Source organism: Topomyia yanbarensis, chromosome 2, assembly GCF_030247195.1.
Source record: "Topomyia yanbarensis strain Yona2022 chromosome 2, ASM3024719v1, whole genome shotgun sequence".
NCBI lineage: Eukaryota > Metazoa > Arthropoda > Insecta > Diptera > Culicidae > Topomyia > Topomyia yanbarensis.
In genome coordinates this window covers 19,776,174-19,800,529 of record NC_080671.1, presented here as the reverse complement: position 1 = coordinate 19,800,529, position 24,356 = coordinate 19,776,174, and the positions used below count along the sequence as shown (strand labels likewise).

The 24,356-nt window shown below is 42.7% G+C and overlaps 1 protein-coding gene across 1 annotated transcript; it reads right to left on the bottom strand.

Annotated features, from left to right (window-relative positions):
• Positions 1–40: 40 nt before the first annotated feature.
• LOC131685142 (calponin homology domain-containing protein DDB_G0272472) lies at positions 41–24,283 on the bottom strand. The gene is made up of 4 exons (XM_058968624.1): positions 23,992–24,283; positions 12,032–14,012; positions 340–494; positions 41–268 (listed from the first exon to the last, which is right to left on the bottom strand). The coding sequence occupies exons 1-4, from the start codon at positions 24,255–24,257 to the stop codon at positions 121–123; spliced, it is 2,550 nt and encodes an 849-aa protein (XP_058824607.1). The 5' UTR covers positions 24,258–24,283; the 3' UTR covers positions 41–120.
• Between the last annotated feature and the right edge of the window lie 73 nt (positions 24,284–24,356).

Here is a 24,356-nt window from a genome sequence, read left to right as displayed (position 1 = left end):
TTTTATTACTGTAGAAAATCTAGTATAAAACGTCGTGAGATGATACTTTTTTTTTTGAAAAATCACTATTCAAAATCAGACTTCAATAGAACAATGTGTAATACCTACAATCATCGTGAGTTAAATTTCCTCGTCAATTGGTTTGTAGTCTGGCAAGAGTTCCCATATTTTCATACGCCATCTTTGGCGGCGTTGTTCAGTCTCCTTTTCAATCTTCAAAATGATATGTAGTCGTTGCCATCGTTCGAACACCTTCCACTTGAGTTGCCTAAATTGATAACGGGAGTTTAGTTACTTCATGTTGTATTTAGTTTTTTGGCGGGGTTGAGTTACGCATACCATTCATAGTGGGCTGCCGCGTGGGACATTTTACCCTGAACTATCAGTAGGGCTTGCTTTGTGCGTCCGATCCATATTGAGATAATCTTTTCCGAGAGACGCACTTCGTGCCAATCGATAGCTACCTGCATCTTCTTTCGCTGTTCGTGACAGTGCTGTGGAATGGTTAACGAATTAGTATTAACCCATTTGATTTTGCTTCAAACTATCAAGCTAAGACATTCGAAACCAATAAAAATAATAACTTGTTATACTATGCGTTTCTACTATGTCTCATCAGTTTTGACAGTGATATAGCACCAGCTATATTGAATACAATGCAACTTGTACTGGTTAATAGTATGGTTCCGGAAGCATAGAAGTTCTACTGACACCGTACCTCCAAGTAACCGAACATGACGATGAAGCAGAATCTAATGGCCAGGACATGCGACTTATGATCTGGCAAACAGTTTGTAGCTGCAGAATCAAAACCAAGCTGTTTATCACCAACAAACCGGTGGATTCGAAGCTATAGAGTTCTAAAAATGTACTCTACATTTCAATTATGTTCACAAAGCTCCAGACTCTGCTGTCCCCCCGTCATAGTGTTTTTTTTTTTTTTTTCATACGTTTATTTGACACGGCATTTGCAATAGCTTTTTACGCCAGTTTCTTTTTTTACATAGCACGTTACAAAAATCTTTAAGACTAATTTTAACTATACTAGTACTTTGTCTAAAACTAACACTGAAATCACTTTATTGTTTGCTTTTTTCCTTACATTGTTGTATTTCATACTGATCTAGTATTTTCGGGTGTATTTATTTACTTTTTTTCTGTTATTGTCTAAATTTAAAAACTAAATATTCTAGGTTCCTTTAATTGGTGAATGATTAGCCTTGGATGAGAGTATGAGGAGATGAATTTAATTAAATTTTGACAGACGCTGTTTTTAGAAAATGATAGATAAGTTCCATGTATAGAGGATCGCGATACGCCAGGATGTCTCTAACAGGAACATTGATTGGTCTTCCTCGGACTTGTAAAGAATCTACTAATTGTGATCTGGCTTCACGATATTCAGTGCAGGACCAAACAACATGCTCAATGTCATGGTAACCTTCTCCACAAGCACAATGATTACCCTCAGCGAGCCCAATACGACGGAGATGCGCATCTAAAGTATAATGATTGGACATGAGCCTAGACATCACACGGATGAAGTCCCGACTTACATCCAATCCTTTGAACCATGCCTTCGTTGATACTTTAGGGGTAATTGAGTGTAGCCATCGTCCCATATCTCCATTGTCCCAAGATGTTTGCCAACTAGCAAGTGTCCTCTGTCGAGAAGCGCTATAAAATTCATTGTAAGCGATGGGTCTTTCATATATTTCACCATCTAGTGCACCAATCTTGGCTAAATTATCAGCTTTCTCATTGCCCGCAATAGAGCAATGGGCGGGGAGCCACACTAGGGTAAATTTATAACATTTTCTTGTCAGGTTACTCAGAGATTCTCGTATCTTCCCCAAAAAGAATGGATCGTGATTATCAATCCTCTTTGAGCGTAGAGCTGCAATTGTGCTGAGACTATCAGTGAGGATAAAGTAATGGTTCGGGGGTAAAGTATTAATTATTTGCAAACTATAGTGAACTGCTGCTAGTTCCGCTATATAAACAGAGGCGGGTTCTGCAAGTTTGAGAGAAATTGAAAAATTATTGTTGAAAATACCGAAACCAGTGGCCTCAGTGATTCGTGACCCATCAGTGTAAAACATTTTAAGGCAGTCTATGTGTTGATATTTACTTGTGAATATTTTAGGGATCTCCCGCGAGCGTAGATGATCCGGAATTCCACGAATCTCTGCTTGCATGGACGTGTCGAAGAATAAAGTGGATTCAGGAATATCTAGTATATTGACGTATGTGGGAACATACCTAGCAGGCGTTATTTCTTGTGACATGTGATTGAAATACACTGTCATGAATCTGGTTTGGGGTTGAAGCTCGACAAGTCTTTCAAAATTTTCAATTACCAGTGGGTTCATAACCTCACATCGAATAAGTAAACGAGAAGAGAGATCCCAGAATCGGTCTTTTAAAGGAAGAACTCCCGCTAGTACTTCAAGACTCATCGTATGGGTCGACTGCATGCAACCTAAGGCAATTCGTAAACAGCGATACTGTATCCGTTCCAGTTTAATAATGTGAGTGTTCGCAGCTGAACGGAAACAGATGCACCCATATTCCATTACTGAAAGTATTGTTGTTTGATACAATCTTATCATGTCACTTGGATGAGAACCCCACCATGATCCAGTTATTGTTCGCAGGAAATTTATCCTTTGTTGGCATTTCGTTATTAGATACCTAATGTGGCCTCCCCATGTGCCTTTAGAATCGAACCAAATTCCAAGGTATTTAAAAGTCAGGACTTGGGCTATCGTTCTACCAACCAACTGAAGCTGAAGCTGAGCTGGATCACGCTTCCTTGAAAAAACAACCAACTCTGTTTTCTCCGTAGAGAAATCGATGCCTAACTTCAAAGCCCAACTTGATAAATTATCCAAACTATCTTGCAGTGGTTGTTGTAAATTTAAGGCTTTTGGTCCTGTAACAGAAACCACGCCATCATCTGCAAGTTGCCTTAGAGTGCATGGGCTGACAATACAATTATCAATATCATTCACGTAAAAATTGTAGAGAAGGGGGCTTAAACAAGAACCTTGTGGGAGGCCCATGTAACTTATTCTGAATGTTGCCAAATCGCCGTATGAAAAATGCATGTGCTTTTCTGACAATAAGTTGTATAAATAATTATTTAATATTGGTGAAAGACCACATTGATGTAGTTTCTCTGAGAGAACATCAATGGAAACAGAGTCGAATGCTCCTTTTATGTCTAAGAACACAGACGCCATTTGTTCTTTTTTTGCGTAAGCTAGTTGGATTTCTGACGAAAGTAGCGCCAGACAATCATTCGTTCCCTTTCCCCTCCGAAAACCAAACTGGGTATCTGATAGCAAGCCATTCGCCTCAACCCAATTGTCGAGACGTCGTAGGATAATTTTTTCCAACAATTTCCTGATGCAGGATAACATTGCAATCGGTCGATACGAGTTATGATCGGAGGCTGGTTTTCCCGGTTTTGGAATAGCGATAACTCTCACTTGTCTCCAGTCGTGCGGGACAATGTTCTGCTCAAGAAGCTTATTGAATAAATTCAACAAGCGTCTTTTTGCTAGGTCAGGCAGATTCTTCACCAAGTTGAATTTAATTCTGTCTAGTCCCGGAGCATTATTGTTGCATGAGAGGAGTGCAATTGAGAATTCCATCATTGTCAAAGGCGAATCTATGAAATCGTTACTTGTGGGAGCATCGCGAGTGATTTTCTGCGCAGGAGCAGAATCGGGACAAATTTTTTTGGCAAAATTAAATATCCAACGATTCGAAAAATCTTCGCTTTCATTAGTCACGTTTCGATTCCTCATTCTTCTGGCTGTGTTCCAAAGAGTACTCATTGATGTTTCTCTTGACAAGCCATTAACGAAGTGTCTCCAATAACTAGATTTTTTGGCACGACGTATACTGTCAAATTTGTTTTGCAAAATGAAATAATTTTCAAAGTTCTCACGTATACCCCCTTTCTGTTTCATAATTTCTTTGTAGGCAACTTGTTTAGCTTCATATGCATCAGAGCACTCTTTGTCCCACCAAGGATTAGGGGGCCGTCTATTTATTGTCATTCCAGGATTGCATTTCGTTTGGGCTTGTTCTGCTGCTTCAATAATTAAACCCGCTAGGAATTCATATTCTTCGGTAGGGGGTAGCTCTTCTGTCGAAGCAAGAGAAGTGGAAATTAATGTTTCGTATGTTTTCCAATCAATATTTCGTGTTAAGTCATAAGGAACATTGATTGAATCCCGTCATAGTGTTAGTGTCAATCACACTGTAATCAGACGGTCAGAAGTCAGATAAAGAGTGCACCTATCTGGAAGAACGCTTTTTGTGAATAGTGCGGTTCCCTGAAAGGCGATTTTTTCTGAAACTCTTTCGAACAAAATTTAGTTCACTCACACGGGTTAATGGGACGTGAACTGCGTCCCCCGGATGAGGTCGGCGCGCCATTCTTGACCCACAGCCTTCCACCATATCTGAATTCCGGAGATATAATTGGCCAGCAGATCCTGCTAATGAGAGCGGTCAACTCAAATGATGGAGCCGAACAGCGGCTAACAACAACCCATTCATAATCCACGAATCGGTGATGAGGGCCGTTGGTCTCGATCGGACTAAGACGGCATCCAAAGACGCAAGAGGTACGCGGTATGTTCTGCGCAAGATCTTCAAGAAAGCGAACAATGCGCTATTCGTCAGTCCGGTTTCTCTTATTCAGTTCAGAAGCTAGAAATACTCGTGCGCTGCTTTGTCTATTAGCAAAGGAAAAATTGATTCCTTCTGCGTAGCGTGTGAAACGTGAGCAAATAATGAGTGACAATGCAAAGCAAGTGTATAACCCGTTGCAGACAAACTGCGTTGCTGTTGACTTCTCGAAATGTCCTGTAAGACCATCGATTCGTGAAGTGGAGCAAACGTTAAAGGTGAACATGAAGCTCAACTTAGCAGAAGTTAATGCTCTGCAGTTTCACCATCTACGTCATGCGGTACTGATTATGCTCAAATACATTAGTCAATCAGAATTGTTTGCTTTGCAGAACAACTTGAAACACACCACCAAGTACTAGTCCCGCCGCTATTAAACAACTCATGGCACAGTACGGAGAGATGGATAGTGTTACGGAAGTTACTTGGAGGAATTTCTTTCCAGGACTTCGCCACGGCGTGCGTGTGGTTAGAATGCGTCCGACAAAACTTATTCGCTCCTACTTGATACTTCCAAGCAGATCACTTGAAGCTGTTAAATATTCTCAACGAACAGTGGTCACGTACCTAGGGCCGATTCCTACATGCCAATACTGGGATCAGCCGCGGAAAAACTGGTGCAGAGGCTGTTAAGGAAATTTCATCTGTTACGACTAAAAAACCAAAACCGGTTGTTCAACCTACGACTGCGGACCAGTCAGTAAACAATACCAGCACAACACCGATCAGGCCCAGTACCAATAAACCAACTACCATTACCAACAGCGAAGTAACAACGATTGCACTAAATACCTCCAAACCAACAACCAACACCACTGATAAAGAATCAAATTTCGATGAAGGATTTACAACAGCGATTCATACGTATAAGAAGCAAACAATAACATCAGACCGTAAGCATCATGAATGCAGGACCGATGACGACATGGAAGTGAACGAAAATGCGAGAGAAGACGAACCGAATGACCCCCGAGGTGCGGCAGACATCGCAATTTATATTTCACCTCCAAGGAAGAGGATTTCAACACGCTGCAGCAAGCTGCGTAAACAAGACGCGATAGATACATGAAAGTTAATTTTAATTTTTACATATTATAAACTTCATAAAAGACCTATGGCTCAGTTATGCTAAAGCATTGAGCCGTATCAAATAAACAAGAAAAAAATGCGCTATTCGGGATGAAATCTCTTATCAACGGGAAAGCAATAGAGATTATTTTCCCCACCCAACCCTGAACGTGGGTATGATCTCGATACGACAGACTTGAGTACGGACGAACTAGATAACTTGAGTACGGACGAACTCACACTGAAGCAGTCAAAACATCATCGCCGCCAAGAGAATCACTTAGATGATAGAACGTGAACCATCATTCACAGGATCGCATCTTCCAAAGAAGATTTCTCTAGGCTTAGTCAGAACTTCAGTACTCGTTCGCTGCTGCGCCAAACTGCCGAATTTTCATAAACTGTGTCGGCTCACACCCATCTAATAAAGACAACTCCTGCAACTTTCCAAGCAAGCATAGCAATTACAGCGGAAACCACCCGACTCGCCATCCCAAATTTCCGGTCTACGCATAGGAAGCGAAAGTGATTAAGATTAAAGTTTCGAAAAACATCTCATTCTCTGAAGCCAGAGCTCTTGTTTTAAAAAATGCTGCAGGTATCAGTTTCCCAGACATCGTAAAAGACCGCCCGGACCATAATGTTGACGAAAAAGATCGCATTATCAACATCCTACGAGAAGAGATAGCAAAGCTTCGTGCATCGGCCCAGCGTTTACAAGCTGACAATAACAAGGACGCGCAGATTCATCAGCTGGAAATTCAACTATCTGATGCCGAATATCAGCACTTCGAAGGACTAAGAGAAATTATAGCCCACTGCAAGGCCTTCAGCGCCCTCTCGAACTCCTCAAAAAATAGTGTACGTCAACACCCTCAACGAAAACACAGTTACCATATGAGATAGCAACAATATAATCACCGGAAATATCCCCACAAGAAGATAGAATCAGCCGACCCACGGATATGGGGGTGACAACACAGAGCATCCGAGCCATGATAATGTAGAATCGCGACGCAAATAGTCCATAGGACAACCCGAAAATTAACCTAACAAATCAAGAAGCCCGATTAAAAAGGAACACAAATCTGAACAACCAATACGCACACACACAGAAATTCACCAAAAATAGACATTACCATAACTCCCACTTTGAACCCTCATGGACACGAACATCAACAGAGGAAAGCTCTCAAACAATACGCCTACAAACCTACAGTTAACTGTACACATACACCGCCGCGACTAGTGATGTTTCGGGCTCACCCGATTCGTCCCTCTCGACTGTTGTAGCTGTGGCACCGGATCTCAACCCAGTGAATGAAGCATCACCCCCAACATACAAGGGACCATTCATAAATTACGTAACGCAAATATTGCCCAAAATTGACTCCCCCTCCCCTCAAGTAACAAATTGTCACAAATTTCTTCATCCCCCCCTCCCCTATTACGTAACAAATTCCCAGAAAAAAATTGTTTTCTTCGGTGAAAACATGTTACGTAACGATCTAGCTAACTCCTCCTCCCCCCTATGTCACAACTTGTTGTACCCCCTCCCGCCCCCCTAAAAGCGTTACGTAATTTATGAATGGTCCCCAATCGCCGGTGTAACACGCGGTTTTTTCCGCTACTCCGACGGTCGTCGAGGCACCGATAAGGCAAACTGCCCGCCGAAAGCTACAACAACCGAAAGTCCAACCCTGAACTTTCCCAGCACGATGTCAGCTAACAGAGCCTCACACCCACACCCATCGGCGCACCGCTGGCTCACAGTAGCCCTTCGGTGCGAAGAATCAAGGGTAGAAAACCTGACCGTACATATAACTTGCAAACACGGGATCTAAGTCTAGTTGCTGGATGCTCTTGGCACCCAGAAACCTGTCGCACCAGCAATGAAAAAGCCAGCGAGTCGACCAGAAATTGCAGATCTGCTGGCTTGACCTCCTAAAACAATAAGTCCGCATCCGTATTCGCTATGTCCCTGGAAGCAGCAGAAGACTATAGGGTACTACTGGTGACAGCTGGGGAGCTTTTGTATGTAGGATCTACAAATATCGTGCACGATGGGGAAGACGTTATCGGCTATCATCACCGGTGCACATGGCAGGCAAATCTAACGCAACCTCCAGCAGCACAGCTCTGGGAGGGTCGTCTGGTAGCTCCGGTCCGCTAAGTGGCAGGAACCCTACCCGAAGCAGTCGTGCCAGCCCCAGTACCCCTACTTCACACATTAGTGAGAGAAACAGCGTGCTAGCCGTGAAATGAAACACCAACAGACTGCAAGCAAAGCTCGGAGACCTGCAACGATCTATAGCTCGCCACGCACCTATCTGCCTCGCTATTCAGGAGACAGACATCAGGAAGGGCATGGATCGTTTCCCGTGGTTCAGCTATCAGTACAACTGGGAGTCTAGGTACGGTGCCAACATATATCAGACAGTTGGACTCGGAACTAGATCGGACCTGATAACTCACCCGGATCAGTTTCCCCTTCAAACGCACTATTGTTTCGATCTATGTAACCCAGGACGTTAGTAACATATGAAATAAGCTTAGTAGTCTCATCGAGCAGCTCCCAACCCTCTTCACTCCCACCTCTACATCCCAAAGAAGATGCTGGATTTTGATCGAGCAAATTGGACAGCATTTGAACAAAATCTATCTGACAATATCGATCGAGACCGGACATACTGACCCGAGACCCTATCCGAGCCCATGGTGCAGCCTCATCTTGTATCCCCTGTACCAGTAAGACTCCTCCGCATCGTGCAATACATTGGTGGAACCCAGAAGTGTCATCGATTATCAGGACACGGCGGACAGACCTTCGATCGCTCAAGAGAATTACCATCGATAACCCTCTATGAAAGAAGCGATCGGTGGATTACCCTAGAATGAGAAATCAAGCGAGAAAAGCTATTCAGGAGGCTAAGACAACCAACTGGACAGACCGGCTTCATCCTCATTATTAACAGCGCTATAACAATTGGCCTCTTTGTGATCGCCAACGAGATCAGCCATTTTTTGAACGACTGTCATCGGACGAGGTATTCCCGAGCAAATTCTCATGGGTTCAAACACCATACAGCACTTTGAAAAGACCATAAACTCTATAAATTCACAACCATCAAAACACCATAAAATAGTCTCAATGACTCATATATACACCAAAATATGGATTTTATGTGGTATCTGCCGGACCATGGCGAAGGTGCTTTCATGGTTTGAACCCATTTCAAACACAATGAGCATGGGGGTATTATTGACTTTTCGTTTGCTCGGGTTACCCACCTCCTCCACTAAAGGTAAGACGTCCGTGGATATATTGCCTACAAAGTTTATACCGGACTCCGGACAGTCTACTAATTTTCCGTCGCCGAACTAGGCACCGCGCGAAGAAATTCGGCCGGCCATGACGACGTAGGCTACTCTATACTCCGACACCTTTCGCTAGCGGGGATTTAAATAGTTTCAACATAATCTTGGAAGGCGGTCAGGGTACAGGAGAACCAAGTGATTCTCGTCCAATCAGCCTGATGTCCTGTACTGCCAAAATTATGGAGCGATTGGTCAATCGTCGTTTAACAATCCTGTTAGCAGACGGGATTCTACTTGATTGCCGACTCAAGTAACAAATTGTCACAGGAAGGCGCTTGGTACTGCTATACATATTGGGTGTTGCCCAAGTAGTGAACCAACCATTATCGGAAGGTCCCCTTGCAGACATTGCCATACTGGACATAGCAAAAGCCTATAACACTGTATGGCGGAAGGGCATACTCCTCCAGCAACAAACTCGGCAAATTTCTCCAGGAATTCGTTATAAACCGTAGCTTCCAAATCTGCGTTGGAGGCAACCGGCCTCACACCTTTTATGAGGCAAATGGAGTTCCCCAAGGATCTGTTTTCACTGTGACGCTGTTTTTAATCGGTATGAATTCCTTATTCATCACCCTTCCCGCGGCTGTGTAATCTTCGTATATGCAGACTACATAATACTAGTGGTAATCGGAAAAACAAGGGGGCGTGTAAAGCTGCAGCTAGCGTTCAGTGGTGTAGGGCGATGTGTTGAGTTCATCGGTTTTAACATTTAAGCCCCCAAATCTTCTATCGTCAACTGTTGTAATTCCTTCTACAACGCAACTGCTCGTCCGTTGAAGCTCTTCGGCACCACCATTCCATTCAAAAAAAAAAGAACCGAGGATCCTTGGAGTTATGATAGATCGCAGGCTAACATGCAAATTAAAAAGGCATTCCAAAGTAGGAAACGGCTATTCCAAACCATAACCACTCGACACCCTAAATTCGACAGGAGGACAGCACTGAATATAAACCAGGCTTTAATTTACAGTAACATATGCCACGGTATCGAACTGACCAGTCGGAATTGGAAAGGCTTGACTAACACCCTCGCCCCCCTGTACCACGGGGTGCTTCGACAAGCAACCAAGAAGCACCCCTGGCGAATCCGCATTGAGGCTTGCGTTTTTCCATGTTGGTGTGCTGTGGCAGTGACCATCATGAAACGGACGCTCAGCTTCCGGGTTTTTTTCAGCAGAAGTAGCAGTGATTTCTCCAGCAATCTCCAAAAAACCTGAAGATATCTCAACCGTGATATTTTCAGAATCACTCTCCGTCATAACCGCCCTGGAGTCCGGAAACTCTAAACACTGGTTCGTCCAGAAAATCGAAGAGTGCTGCGACCCCCTCACCACAGTATGCTGGGTCCCACGAAACTATGAGGAAACGAAGACTTAATCAGGGGTGCCAACCTTCCAGATTTATCTGGATTCATCCAGATTTTTAAGTGTCGTCCAGACATACAGATTTATGTTTGTCTGATCCAGAATTCCGAAAATTTGTCCAGATTTATCAAGATAATTTCGAAAATAAAATGAGTTACAAGAATGCATAGTTGATTTTTGAACTGTTTTTTGACCTACGATTTCTAAAACAAAACTTTTTAGAAATACTGGAAACACAACGTACCAAAGTTCGCAAGGACAGAACGTGCTTCGTAAAACCCGTTTCAAATATTTTAGAATATAAAAACCGGATATAAAACTTCAAGCATAAATATCGGACTGGGACTTTCCTCTGCAAGAGTCGGATAAATAAACTTTCAGTATAAAAACCGGAAGAAAATATGTCCGTTTCTTACAAAGAAGTTTTTGTTAGCCGACTTTTAATCTTGAAAATCACGATATACGGATGCTCCTGCGACCGATTTATTTATTTTTAACCGGTTTTTATACTGGAGGCTCAATCTTACCGAGTTTTGCGGGTGAACATTATTTAAGCGATTCTTATGCTGAAGAATCTCCGTCCGATTTTTACGCTTGAAGTTTATTTCCGATTTTTATATTCTAATGAATTTGGAACGGGTTTTACGAAGCATATTCTATCCTTGCGACTTTTATTTCCGGTCGCTCATTAGTAAATTGCAAAAAATACAGCTCATAGATGTAAAATGAAGCTTATTCAAAAAAAATTTGGCCATCCAGACAAAACCAGACTTTTTCGAAAAATTTTGCAGACTTCTCGGAAAAATACTTGGCATCCCTGGACTTAATAATAACTTAATAACCCGAGAAGTCCCGTCGTGTGGTAATTCAAAGGCATTCAAAAGTAAAGTTAACTCGTTGCTGGTTGGAAAGGCTCTCGAGACTTCCCACAAAAGATGAAAAGGGACCTAGTAAAGAAGAATGACGGGGCTAGAAGAATTAAGCAAAGAGCTCTCTTCCCTACGTGTGGAACACACAAAAGTCACCCATGCCCACACAATCACTCGCGTCGACCCACCAAACTGCACAAGTTGCAACACCAGGCTTAAAGTGGAGCATCTACCAGTTAATTGTCGAGAATACTAAGATCTACGCCAGCATTATGACCTTCCTCCTTCGATCCGGAGTATCTTCGCAAATGATCCGGTTATAGAGTAGGATACTGTCGCCAAGTGCGCTACTGAGTTTGACTGAATTAACAGTTTGACCTAATCAATTACATAAAAATTTCTAAATATTTGACACAATTATCACCCTTATTCTTGCTTACGACGAATGCGAGATTCGTTCGAAAGTGGTTTGTATTCCCGTTTACGACAGCAATGTGCTTACTATTCGTTCGAATCGCATTCGTCGTAAATAATAGTAAGGGTGTATACCTCTAGTGGCGTTAGTGTTCAAACGGGTATTCGTTCGAATATTTCCACATATATGTTATGCTTATTAATCCATTTCGCAGTTTATGCACTCACCTCTCTCCAACACTTCATCCCGAGCTTCATCAATTTCGCATTCACCAACTCGTCCGCTTTCTGCTTTTTACTCTCCCAGAGCGAATTGGTCAATCTCCACCATTTTCGGAAACTCTTCTTCTTGTAGTATCGTCGCCGTGCCGCCATGGCACGTCGCTCGTTTTCTCTTCTAATTCCAAGCAGTAGCTTAAAGGCCAACATTCCGAACCGTTTCAACTTTAGCAAACGAAACTCCTTAGCAATCTGGTTATTAGCGATCCACGCTTGCCGTTCCTGCTCGCGAATAATCTTCTGCAATTTCTCCAACTTTCGTTTATCGCGCATCTCCCGGTAACGTTTCTTGCGTGCTTCCTCATCTTCTAGGCGTTTGGCCTCTTCGGCAGCCATTTTGCTTTCCTCGCGTTCCTTTTCCATTCGCAAACGACGTTCTTTGGCCTCCTGGTGCTTCTGTCCACGCTCAAGAGCACGTTGTTGCATTTTGGCTAGAAACTTTGGTATCATTAGTCCTTGTGCTTGTAGTTTTCGCAGTTCATCCTCATCGGTCGTATCGTTTTTTATGTTTCCCACGATTTGAATGCATTTGGCTTTCGCACGTAGCCGCACGTGACCGTTGCGCATCGCTTTCTGCAGTTCGCTTTGAATTTCCATCTTAGATATCTTAGCAGCTTCTGAGAACTTTGATAACTTTAGCTCGGTAATGATGCGTTCCTGGCGTTCCAGTTTCAACTTTTGCAGTTCAATAATATCCTGTTGAACTTTCATCCGATGTTCGTAGTCTTTCTTTACGTAAGTTGTCTGCGGTTTTGTGTTGTTCGGTTTGAGAGTTTTCTTCTTGCTTGCCCGAATGTTGTTGATGAAATCATTGATGCGTTTTAATTTTTGCTCTCGTGTGGATGTTACACCTGCCCCCTTAGAGATTTTTTCTAATATTGTAAATTGTAACCACTTGAAAAAATACTGTTTTAGTAGGGCACGGTCGTAATTGTGCATGAATCCTTCATTCAACGCCGCACTTATCACTTTACGTGACTCCTCAGAAATTTCGATTTTGTCGTCGTTTGATTTCGCTTCGTCTTCTGGTTTGTAGTTTGTGACACGAAGTTTACTATAGTCTTTCTCATCTATCGAACAACGTTTCACTCGAATTAAGCCCACTTCGTCCAAAGGAAGTACATGTTCGTCAACTATCTCGGGCGAATCATAGTTGTAAGTTAGTCTTTCCTTCCCGAAATCGTCGCTATTATCTTTGGATGATCCACTCGAGTCTTCGACGCGGGTTATTGTAAAGTAGATATTTCCAGAATCAGTGTGAAAAATAGTTTGCGTTTCGTCGTCGTTGCTAGGCTCTGAAGCACTTTCAGTAGACAAGAACTCCGCCCCGTCAAATTCATCCACATCAGAGTCGAGCGACTCCAAAAACAATTCATTGTCATCAAAATCGTATTCTGATCCATCGAGAGAAAAGGATGATTCTTCGGCTGGGTAGGTAATGACTTGTGTATCCCCGAAACGTACAATCTTATTGTCCTCATCGGTCATTCCTTCATGATCAGCCTCAGGGCCGTTTGAATTGAGCTGTTCTGGATCTTCTAGTATTTCTTCAATTCTGGCCGGTTCTTTAAAATTTCTCAGATCCTCATGTTGATATTCATTCATAAAAGTCTCGGTACCGTGTATTGCACTTTGGTAGAAATCATTCGTAAACTTTTCACATTCCTCTAAGCTATCGTAAATAAGGCTGTTGTCAATCTTGGGTAAATCGATTAATAAAAAACTCTTTTTATGTTCGCTGATGTGGTTGTTTTTGCCGTTCGTCCCGCCTTTGGTAATTTGTTTGCGAAATTTGTTCAGCTCGTTTTCAAACAGGGTAGATTCAATGATTTGTTTGTGATTTTCCAGATGCTCCTGCTGATAAGCCCGCACAGGATTTACCGCCGGTTTGCTACGGTTGTCTTTGGTTTTTCGTTTGATCATCTCGTGCCTGAAATTTGGATAAAATTAAAATGAAATTTATACGGTTTTAGTCTATTGTAGTTAAAAGCAAACTGTGCATCTGTCCATGTGTGGTAATCTAGCCAATATATTCTGAATGATTCCACCTGTCTGTATTCTATATACCAGCAAATATTTTAAGGCTACATTCATAAATTACGTAGCATTTTTGAGTGATTTTTAACAACCCCCTTCCACATCGTAGCATTTTGTCACAAACCTCTAAATGCACCCCCTAGTAATCATGTAGCGTGACAGTAACCCTCCCCCTTGCCACCACGAAAATTTAGAAAATTAAAAACGATTTTAGTAAGATGAGAAGGGTAAGATTGTGGTGACATCAGGTCAACTCATATTCCCCTTTAAAAAGGCTACGTAGCATGACATGACCCCCTACTTCCCTGTCGTCACACATCATCACAAAATACACAACTCCCTTTCCCCCATATAATGCTACATCTTTTTCTTCACCGATGACATTAAGATTTTTCGACGGATACGGAATCCAACTGATGCCAATAGAACATTGTTCTGATATTTGGAATCCGTAATACCAGAACGAGTCGTACGCTTTGATATATCCCATGAAGAAACGGATTCAAATGGCTGAGCTATGAAAATCGTGGTCAGTTATACCACATACTAACAGACATAACACTCAAAAAAAAAACTTCGTCCGCTTTAACGGTCATTTTAAATATATTTGAAGTTGGGACTGTGGCCACATTTGAAATTATGGCGCCACTGAAATGTGAACAAGCATATGGGGGATAGACTACTAGTGAAAAATTGTTCCCAAATCGGAAGGGTAACCCACCAGTAAATGAGTGTTTGGGACTGTGAATAAAAGGTGGAGCTAGTGTTCTGGGAAAATTGTCGGATCGATGTTTTTTGAGGGAATTCCCTCATAGTGTTAGTCTGTGGTTATACTTTCAGTTACTAGTATAATTCCAAACTCGATATCCAGAAGCACTGCTCTCGAGTGCTACTTGCTTCGAACTTACTGTTTGCCAAAGTGGATTACCCTACAATTCTCGAATGCCTGAATCTACGGAAGTTCTACGACATAACGCATCCTTGCGACTTCTTTTCCGGAAAACCAACTATAGTCGCCAAACCGCTGTTAATGAACCTCAGTGTTTTTGGACAGTGTTGCATTCAGCTACCACTTCACGAGGAATATGAACCCTCTTAAGACAACGGTCTTCCGTTTGATTTGATTTGATCCTAATATTTCGACTATAATGTATTCTTCAGTGACGGCGCCGGTGGTTGAGTGGTAAGCGTGACCGCCACTCATTCCAGTTGGCCTGTGTTCAATTCCAGCTAAGAGAAGAGACGACAACAGGCTTCTTGCTCTTCTTAATTTTCTCGACTTGGCCCTGCCGTAAATCTAAAGACAACAAGCGTTAATCGTTGCCAGATTCCCTTTGAATGCTTCTTACAATTGCCGAAAATAATTGTACCTAAAAGATCGCACCTCTACCAAGAATTTACAATGCTAGCTGCATTTAAAAATTAAATTAAATATTTATTCATGTCTCTCTTAACAATACACGTAACTATATCGTCATTCAGGTCTTTTATTCAATTTGCACGAAATGTTGATGTGTATGAAAAATAGCCAGAATAGATTCAGCAGCACTGTTTTCCATCCCGATTGTAAATATAATGAACGCTCATGACTGGCAAAATGACCAATCAGAAGCTGGTTCAATATTGAGGTTAGGACTGGATCAAATTAGCTACGCGATTGTCTTCTCTTCTCTTAGAATTCCAGCCGAGGTCGTTGAGATTTTTCTGAGGTGAAAAAAATTGTGGTCACGTCTTCCTTCGGAAGGGAAGTATAGCCGTTGGTCTCCGGTCCATGAGTTTGGTGGATCGATATCTAGTCCAGATAGTGGAGTCACCTCTCTGGCGACGGTAAAAAAGAGCAGATCCAACTTCTATACTCTTACTAACAAAAAATATCCTCCTCCTGTGATCCTTGTGGAGTGTGCAGTAGTATATAAGGTCTCTAGCAAAAGCAAGTATCGGACTAACCATTCCTTCCCTTTCCTTCCGCGATCTACGTTCGGGCCTGGCCGGCGCCGGTATTGATCAATAAACACTTTAGGATTACCAGGAGTTGCACATTGAAAGATGTTTCGCTACTCCCAAGCATAATTATCTACTTATTCCCTGTGCAACTTCAGCTAGTCCAGATCGATAACGGAGTAGCAGCCAGGGGTGATCGCACAAGCTCAAGCTATAATGTATTCTTCAGTGTTCATATTAGCCTGTATAAAAATTTAGGCTACTAGAACCTTTTATACATAGCACAGGTAGAACGTGGGTGGAGCGAGAAGCTAACCGTTTTTGAAGGCAGATTGAGTAAAGACGAAGTGGTTGGTTTGAAAGCTCGAAGTTATGTCCAACTTTCAGGGGTTGGAAATTTGACGTTCAATTCCAACATCTTCAATGGTTAGCGTGTTCTGCTCCCTTCGATTTGAAGTGGAAAGAAGAAAACATTATTAATCTTGTTCCCTAGAATATTTTGATACTTCTGCGATGTGCTCCCCGAATTCTTAGTGTTCGTCGTCGATATCGAAAAATGTATGTGTGTATTCCTTTATTTCACAAGTTTCACATCTATGGCTGAATAGGTTTACATAAGCTTGCCATTGAATTTTTAGTTGATCGGGCTTTTGGTTCCGGAGTTACGAGTTGATTAGTGTGATCCCACAGCAAATTTTCACATAAACTGCCACCATAACGATGCCCAAATGATGCAATAGATATTAACCCTTTCATGGCCATGTTGTTTATAAAAAACGTTTTTAAACAGCTATAACTTTTGGTTTAGGCTAAAATTTGCTCACAACAATACATAAGCCTAATAGCTGTGACCAGGGATGCCAACGGTACCGATAAACTACATTTTTTTCGATATATTTACATTTGCACAAGCCGTACAGCCCGCTACAGCGACGCATCACTACAGCTCTTGCCAGAACAGTAGCCAAATCGAGTACATTTTCCCGTACAGCAGTAGAATACATTTTTGTTTTGCTGCTGTACTCCGACTGCTCGGTGAGAGTGTGACGTAGTAAAGTTTGTTCTCTCGCTTTGTACATTTTTCTCTGCATAGTCAAAGGGAGAGTCCCGCACACGAAAGCGTTGATGCCGGCCGTGGCGTAAATGAGCCGCATTCATTGTAGTCATTTTTGAATAAAAATATTAAAAAGATTGAAAATATTAAAAAATGTAAAATAAGGAAAGAGAAGCTGTACCGCTCGCGTCTGGTGGCTGTACTGGGGACAGTAGTTTTCTGTCATGTTACTGCTTTACACACAGGCAGCCGTACAGCGCTGGGCGTCCTGCACTAGCGAATGACAGCAGCATCGAGAGAGAAATGAGAATGTAGGCAGAAAAATTACAGCCGTGGAAAAGGTAGGCATTTTGCAGCCTTGGCTGTGACTATAACCTTTCATTTAAGCAGTAATAATTGTAAGTACTATCCGTGGAAATGAAGTTATTGCAATAAACCTAATTGGATTCCGATGGAACGGTCATTGTCGAGCTCGTATAGCGCTAGCTGTAGTTTCTTACTAGACCTCTGGAAGTTTGTGCCACGGTCGCTGTGGATCACTGCTGGAACTCCTCTTCAAACGAAGATGTTGCGCATAGCCAGCATACATCTGTCGTCAGTGTGTGGGCAAGCTCCAAGCGTATGGCGCGAATGGTATGACATGCTGCCATTACCCCCCAACGTTTCTCTGTGCGTAGTCCGGCAGATACCATCATTGGGCCAAAATTGTCTATCCCCATGTACGTAAATGGTCGAGCAAAGGCAGCCAGGCGAACGAGTGGTAGATCAGCCATCGCAGGTGGTTGCGGGGCTGCTTGATTATTTTTACACCGGTAGCACTCCTTGTTGATCGCACGGTATGTTGCCTTCAGACGTGGACTGCGAAGTTGCTGGCGAAGCTCGTTGACGATCGGACAATGGTTCTTGTGGTTAAACTGCTTGTGTGCCTTGGAAATAATAAACCTAGTGATGTGATGATTTCGTGGAAGAATCGCCGGATTAGCGGCATCGTAGTCTGGTTGTGGGCTCTTAGGATGTCACATCTTGCGTAGTGAACTGGTGTTTTTTTTATAATCTTGCGTTGCTGGGTGGTTGCAGTGGTGGACCACTTTGCCTTGGTTTTCCATCTTAGCTCGCCTCAGGTTGTCAACAAAACGGGTCACATAAGCCATACGGCTCAGTTGAGAAGACTATTCCGAGAAATCCTGTGGCTGAACCACTGGGTCCAATGGTACTCAGCAGTATTCTTGTGTACGACGAATGCGAGATTCGTTCGACAGTGGTTTGTATTCCCGTTTACGACAGCAAAACCAAATAGGCTTGCTATTCATTCGACTCGCTTTCGAACGAATCTCGCATCCGTCGTAAATAAGAATACGGGAGATTATATGAAGCAGAAGATGAGGCCGCAACTCCTCATTAGTCGATCCAAATAAGTGCGGAGAAACGGGCCATGCTTCCACCGGTTACCACAGAAAGTCGACACCGCAAAACTATCGACTGGAAGCGATCATATCCGTAGATCGTGTCCATTTGGTTCCCTTATCTGCCACGTTTAGCTTTGTCGGCACCTACTGGCACTCGTTGACGTTTGTCGTTTTGAGGATCTCGCTGACACGGATGACCACGACGGTGATCCTAATTGAGCCAGCAGAGGACATCTCTGGAGTCAGTCCAGAGGAAGAGTTGATTGATTTTGATGGATAGCGATTTGGCAATAATGGCCGCTAATCTCAAGTCCCTCACAGCGGTTTGCAGTTCGGACTTGGGAATTGAGAGAAACTTTAGCGGCGCGACTCGTCTTTGCTCCGATCAGCCAGCATTCGATGGTTTCTCCTTCATGAAAACGCAAGTACATTGAAATAGTGACTCATCGATGGGATCGTCCCAGCCGATTGATGTTCGCCAGATTTCGTGCAACAAAGATTTTAGTTGCATTAAAAAGTGCGCAGGGATCAAAGATCATCATCAACCTACAAATCGTGTTTTGTCGGTTGTCGATGCTCACTGATCAGTAGCTGCTCGTACGGGGGTGACATTTTATATGTGAAGTGTGTACTACGTAGACTCTAAGATCGATATTTGTCTCGCAGGCCTTCCAGAAGAAGCGTGGCAATACTGGTCGTCTTCTCGCATCTTTACTTAGTGGTACATCTCACGGATGCAGCCGCATACCGCACTCCGAAACTCTCGGGACTGGATCAGCACAGACAGAAGAGATGTTAGTTCGTCTGGACCTTTTAACAGAACTGAGTTGAGTATAACTCTGAAAACAGTAGCAGCTGCATTCCACACGAGTCTTGTTTTGTCTGGCTTGTTCGGATTGACGATTGGAAATATCGGAAGGTACCAAACTCGTGGACGGGCTACTCCCAACTCTGCCGCAGACAACTTGCGCATGTAGCCTTTGTTGATGTGATCCTGGATTTTCGAGTCCAATTCGCCCGTCAAAAGTGAATTCTTCGGTTGTCTAGGCATCGCAGTGCCATCGCTGCGTTATCCGTAAGTTGGACCAAATCGTACCTTCACAGAAGCCCGGATTCGAAAAGGCTGTATAACGGGCCGTTGACTGTGCTCGCTGGTTTTCATGGGACAGAAGCAGTTTACTTTGCTTAGAAATTCCCAAGCTATCGAGGACAAAGTAGCCTTTGATGAGTTCGTGAAGATCGTTACCTGTATCTCGGTTGCATCGTATGATAGTTTACGTAGTGCCAAGCATTCTTCGAACCCACACAACTGCTGAAAACTATCCAGCCGAGCCGTGTTTTGACTGCAATCGGGTCACTTGACTGTCCTTCGTGACCCTTCATTGCATATCCGAGACTGGCATTATCCAGGTCGATTGAGATTCGTGGATTGTCCTCGTTATACGACTCAATCGGTAGTCTCAAGAGGTGCTGGTGTCTCGTTATGTTAACGCAGGCATTTGCGACAAAGTTGGTAAGCTCTTACTGTCGCCCACTTCGAATCGTAACTTAAGTCCACGAACTGTTTGCATTTGGCCAACATCGTTAAATCCCTTTTTGCACTCCACGCACTTCTTCGTGTCAACGATTGTTGGTTTCTGTGGAGGGTTGGCTGGTTTCAACTCCGTCGTGTCTATATCCGGGTGAACTTTCAAGGAACCATCTCACTTAGTACCGCGAAACCGTTGATTGCTGTATACGGTATCAACGACAGCACTTGCATCCCCTGCTGTCTCGTACAGCCACGCACTGAAGTCCAATAGGTTCGGAATAGGGTTGTTCCTTGAGGATCTGGCCCAGCTCAGTTTCAGCGCTGGTGTCAACCCCCTACTAACTTGTATTGCAGCGATGCATTGTAGACGAAGTCGCTGACTTCCCACGTTTGAATGATAGCGACCGAATTCTCAATTGTCAGCGCGATGTCCGCCATTGTCTCCAACTTCTCGATGTTCCGCGACGGCAATGATCGTATCTTTTTGATGACCGTCTGCGCGATTGCTTCTAGTCGTCCATAGAGCATCTGGAGAGTTGAAAGGACTCCTGCTTCGTTTGACGGGTGGAGTGGGCGACATCGTACTGCTTCCAATGCTCTTCTCTTTATGTACTTACGCAACCGTAGCATATTTTACTCATTGGAGGATCCACACATGTGAGTGGAGGAACTGAACATCGAGAAGAATAGTGACCAATCTTCCCGATTATCACTGACGTCCGGTAGGTCCTTCGAAACTGCTTAGCGGGAGGCGATTTGACTTCGATTAAACACACAAACCGTGTCGTCACTGATCCCGTGCGCTGGGAGGAATGCAATGGTCGCCCAATGGGAGTGGAACGCTAACCTGGTACAAACGGCCCATGATTCGGCCTCCGGTGCCGGAGCGATTGACTGTAGCATGTGGGAGCTGCTGAAAATCTTCAGGTCGAGTCTCTTGCTGGCCGGGAACACTTTGTGCGGGTCGTCGGAGATGGATATTAACTTGAGTCGCACGCTCCTGATCTGGTACCGGAGCCTGGTGCTCTATAGACGCAATCGGGTTCCTTGGTGGATGTCTCTCTAGTTTATCAGCTAGAGCCGTGTCGGCTATCAACTTATTCACCTTCGACAATAATATGGTTTGGGGTTTACTAACAACCGACGAGCAGTCACTACCGCCTTTTAACAGAACCTTGTAGTTTAGTTCTAAATATCGACGTTCCAGCTCTTTTTTCTCCTCTAACCATTGTAGTTCTAAAGCTTGTCTGCGTTTGGCCCGACTTCCGATGCTGCTTGCCTTACTATTCGAACGTACAATAGATTTGATAGTGCTTACGTTGGAGGTATGCAGGGGGAAGGGGTTGGATCCTTTGCGTGTTCGCAGTTCATGCAGATCCAGCTCATGTCAGCAATCCCTTCTTACACTTCTAACACAAATAATGATAACACTCATCGCAACAGTCACACTGAACCATTCGAATGTTATCACTCGATAATGAGTGACCCGATTCTTTTGTACGCAGCGGAACGGATTACATTGGGCTTCGTTGGTTTTTTTGCGTCATTTATTTTATTTTTCTCGGCGGTATCCGTTCCCGTGTGATATGCTCCCAACCGGTCGGATTTATTGGTCACTCTATCATTTACCTGTTCGCTAGAGGGAGGATGGACAAACATTTTGATCGTTAAATTTTTAGCATTCGTTCCATCTTTCTGCCGTGCAGTCGTAGTTGCCTGGACGTTGTGACACCAACTGGGGGACCTTATCGGCCATCTTCTCGCTGGATCCGGATTTGGCTTTCCTGGATGACATCCTTCCTCCGTAAAGCAATTCTCGTAAGAATTTTTTATAAGATGTTGCTCAACAGCAGTGAATACTCGCAGAGCCAAACGCCTGGCATTATGCAATATCAATCCCCAAAAGAAAAATTGGGTTAAACCAATTTGCGCATTAAGGGCACAAAACCTAGCTTAAAATTGAGTTTGATTTCTAGCCATAAGACAAGAGTTCGTTTTCGCTTTCTCGTCAGAAAACCAAGGCTTCTGAATTTGCTTCCCGGGACATCACTCGGGACAAGTCAGTTGCTTTTGACTTTCACATATGTCGTGTGAACTGTTTGAAGTTTTTTGTGTCTAACTAGTGCTAATTTGGGTTCTAGTTCGACGAGAACATTTCAAATGGGCCGATAAACAAAACGTAAACAATTCCGGTTAATACTTCCTTCAAATGGACACTAACAAAGCTTTATACATACCTTAAATAAGCCGATTCTGAAACCTGGCTGTTGGGGAAATAATGGATTATCGAAAAGGCACATAAGCAAAATAACTTGTTTTGCTTATGTTCCCTTTCACTTCCCCTCAAAAATTAACGGCTCATAAACACCAAACAACAAAACGGAAAAATTTGTTTATGGGCCCTTTTCTTAACGAAAAAGACTATACTTGAAAAGGGAACAAAAACATCGCAACACCAAGAAAGGGATCAAAATAAACGTCACATAATCATTTGCTGTAAACAAAAGGGCTCACCCGCACGCACTATAAGCTAACGTCTCGCCGAAAAGGGATTATGGGAGAGGGCACAAAACCAGTGCGATGTTTCAAAAGGGACCAAAACATTTATCTACAAAAAACGTTCAAAATACAATTTTTTTTAATAAATCTGTTATATTATTCGGAAAAAATGGGTAATTTAACACGGCATTGAGTTGTTTAGTCCTTAAATCAAGCTCCTGTTCATAAATGGGAATATAAAGTACGAGGTAATTTTTCAGACGCCATTTTCTCAACATGAGCATATTGTATATAATGCCTTATGAAATGTTGACGTCGAGTTTAGATACATCGTCTAACTCGACACCCAGATGATGCTAGTTACAGACGAAATGAATGCGAAACACAAGAAAATCAAACTTAATTTGTTTAGATAGAAATATATCGAAGGCTTTTGAGTAGGAGGATGACGGGGATTGCCTGCAAAAGATTACCACTTGGGAGCAGACATTTGAATTCGCCATCAAAGAGGTATAAAGCGCAGTGGTGGTTATGTATCCAAAGCTGTACTGTAGTCTATAAGGATGCTGTGTTCGAATTCAAGCCAGTAGTGCGGATTTTTTACGGCTTTCAAACTTCGCTATTCCACTTCTTCATTTTACGATCTGTTTCCCCGATACTGTCTTAGTAGAACTGATATTGCTGTCAAAAAAAAGGTTAAAATCATAAATACAAAAACCATTAGGAAATTTAAACGTTTCAAATAAACATAAATTCCTGGGTTTAAAAAAACGTGTTTTTTTTAGAAATTTGTGAAGTTCCTTGACAATTGGGGCCATTAAGAGGCGAATGACCTGAGGGTTAAAACCTCTACAATCGAAATAAAAAAAATAATGGGGCCATAGACAAAAGCTTTTTTCAGTGATTTTCGATGCCTACCTCCCCCTCGTGACGTTTTGTCACAAAGTTCTAACCTCCCCTTGTAAATAACGTATATCAATATTTTTCGCATCTCGTATTTTTGAAAATGAGCCTTTTGAAGAACGATAAATTAAATATTTAAAAAAAAAGCATGAGCAATATTTTCAGCTTAGACAATTAATATATATTCAAATTGGAAATAAGACTTTAAAAAGTAAGCAGTTTTCGAAGAAGGGTAAATTTGTATTTTCAGAATCTGATTGAAATCTAGAAAGAAAATATTCATCATATTTGGAATCAGATTTGGTCCCTACTACAATCACTAGTGAAACACCCATATCACGGTGCTCGCCAAAATTTGTAAAATTTCATTCGTTTAGTCAAGGGCATTTGTATCTCAATACTGTTGAGGAATTTTGATTTGCCCATTCGAAGGACTTAGCGGTCAATATTGCGCGCTGTTGGTTTTTTGACAAAGGAAAAATACCAATCGAGAGTCGTGAAAAACAAAGTCCATTTGTGTCAACAGGCCAATACTCACCTGATATCCATCACCAGTACTGGATTGAGAGTAGTTTTCTGTAAATCACCGTCTCCGTTAAGAATTCGCATTTGATTTTCGTCGATGAAATCCATATTGAAGAACCGTTTTACAGTCTTCGACGTGACGGTAATATTGTTCAGATGTTTCCGCCTAATGCGATCCCATCGATTCTCTTTCGGTTTCGTTTTGTTCAGTAAACGTCCCAGCAAGTCGGCAGAATCTCTCAAGTCACTAATTTTATCTGATTTTATATTTTCGGTCATTTTTGGCTTGAATTGCGTTGAAAATATAAAAATACCGACTTCGTCTTTAATTTTTTATGGCTAAACAAACTGGTTGTCAAGGTAATGACGCTAACCCCC

What these genes read in the sequence shown, in the direction of transcription:
- LOC131685142 (XM_058968624.1), bottom strand. Translation starts at nt 24,257, where the DNA reads ATGACCGAAAATATAAAATCAGATAAAATTAGTGACTTGAGAGATTCT. An exon ending in GGATGAAGTGTTGGAGAGAG is followed by an intron (nt 495 to 12,031) that starts GTGAGTGCATAA and finishes ACCATTCCACAG; the next exon opens with CACTGTCACGAACAGCGAAA. An exon ending in GCGGCAGCCCACTATGAATG is followed by an intron (nt 269 to 339) that starts GTATGCGTAACT and finishes TTATCAATTTAG; the next exon opens with GCAACTCAAGTGGAAGGTGT.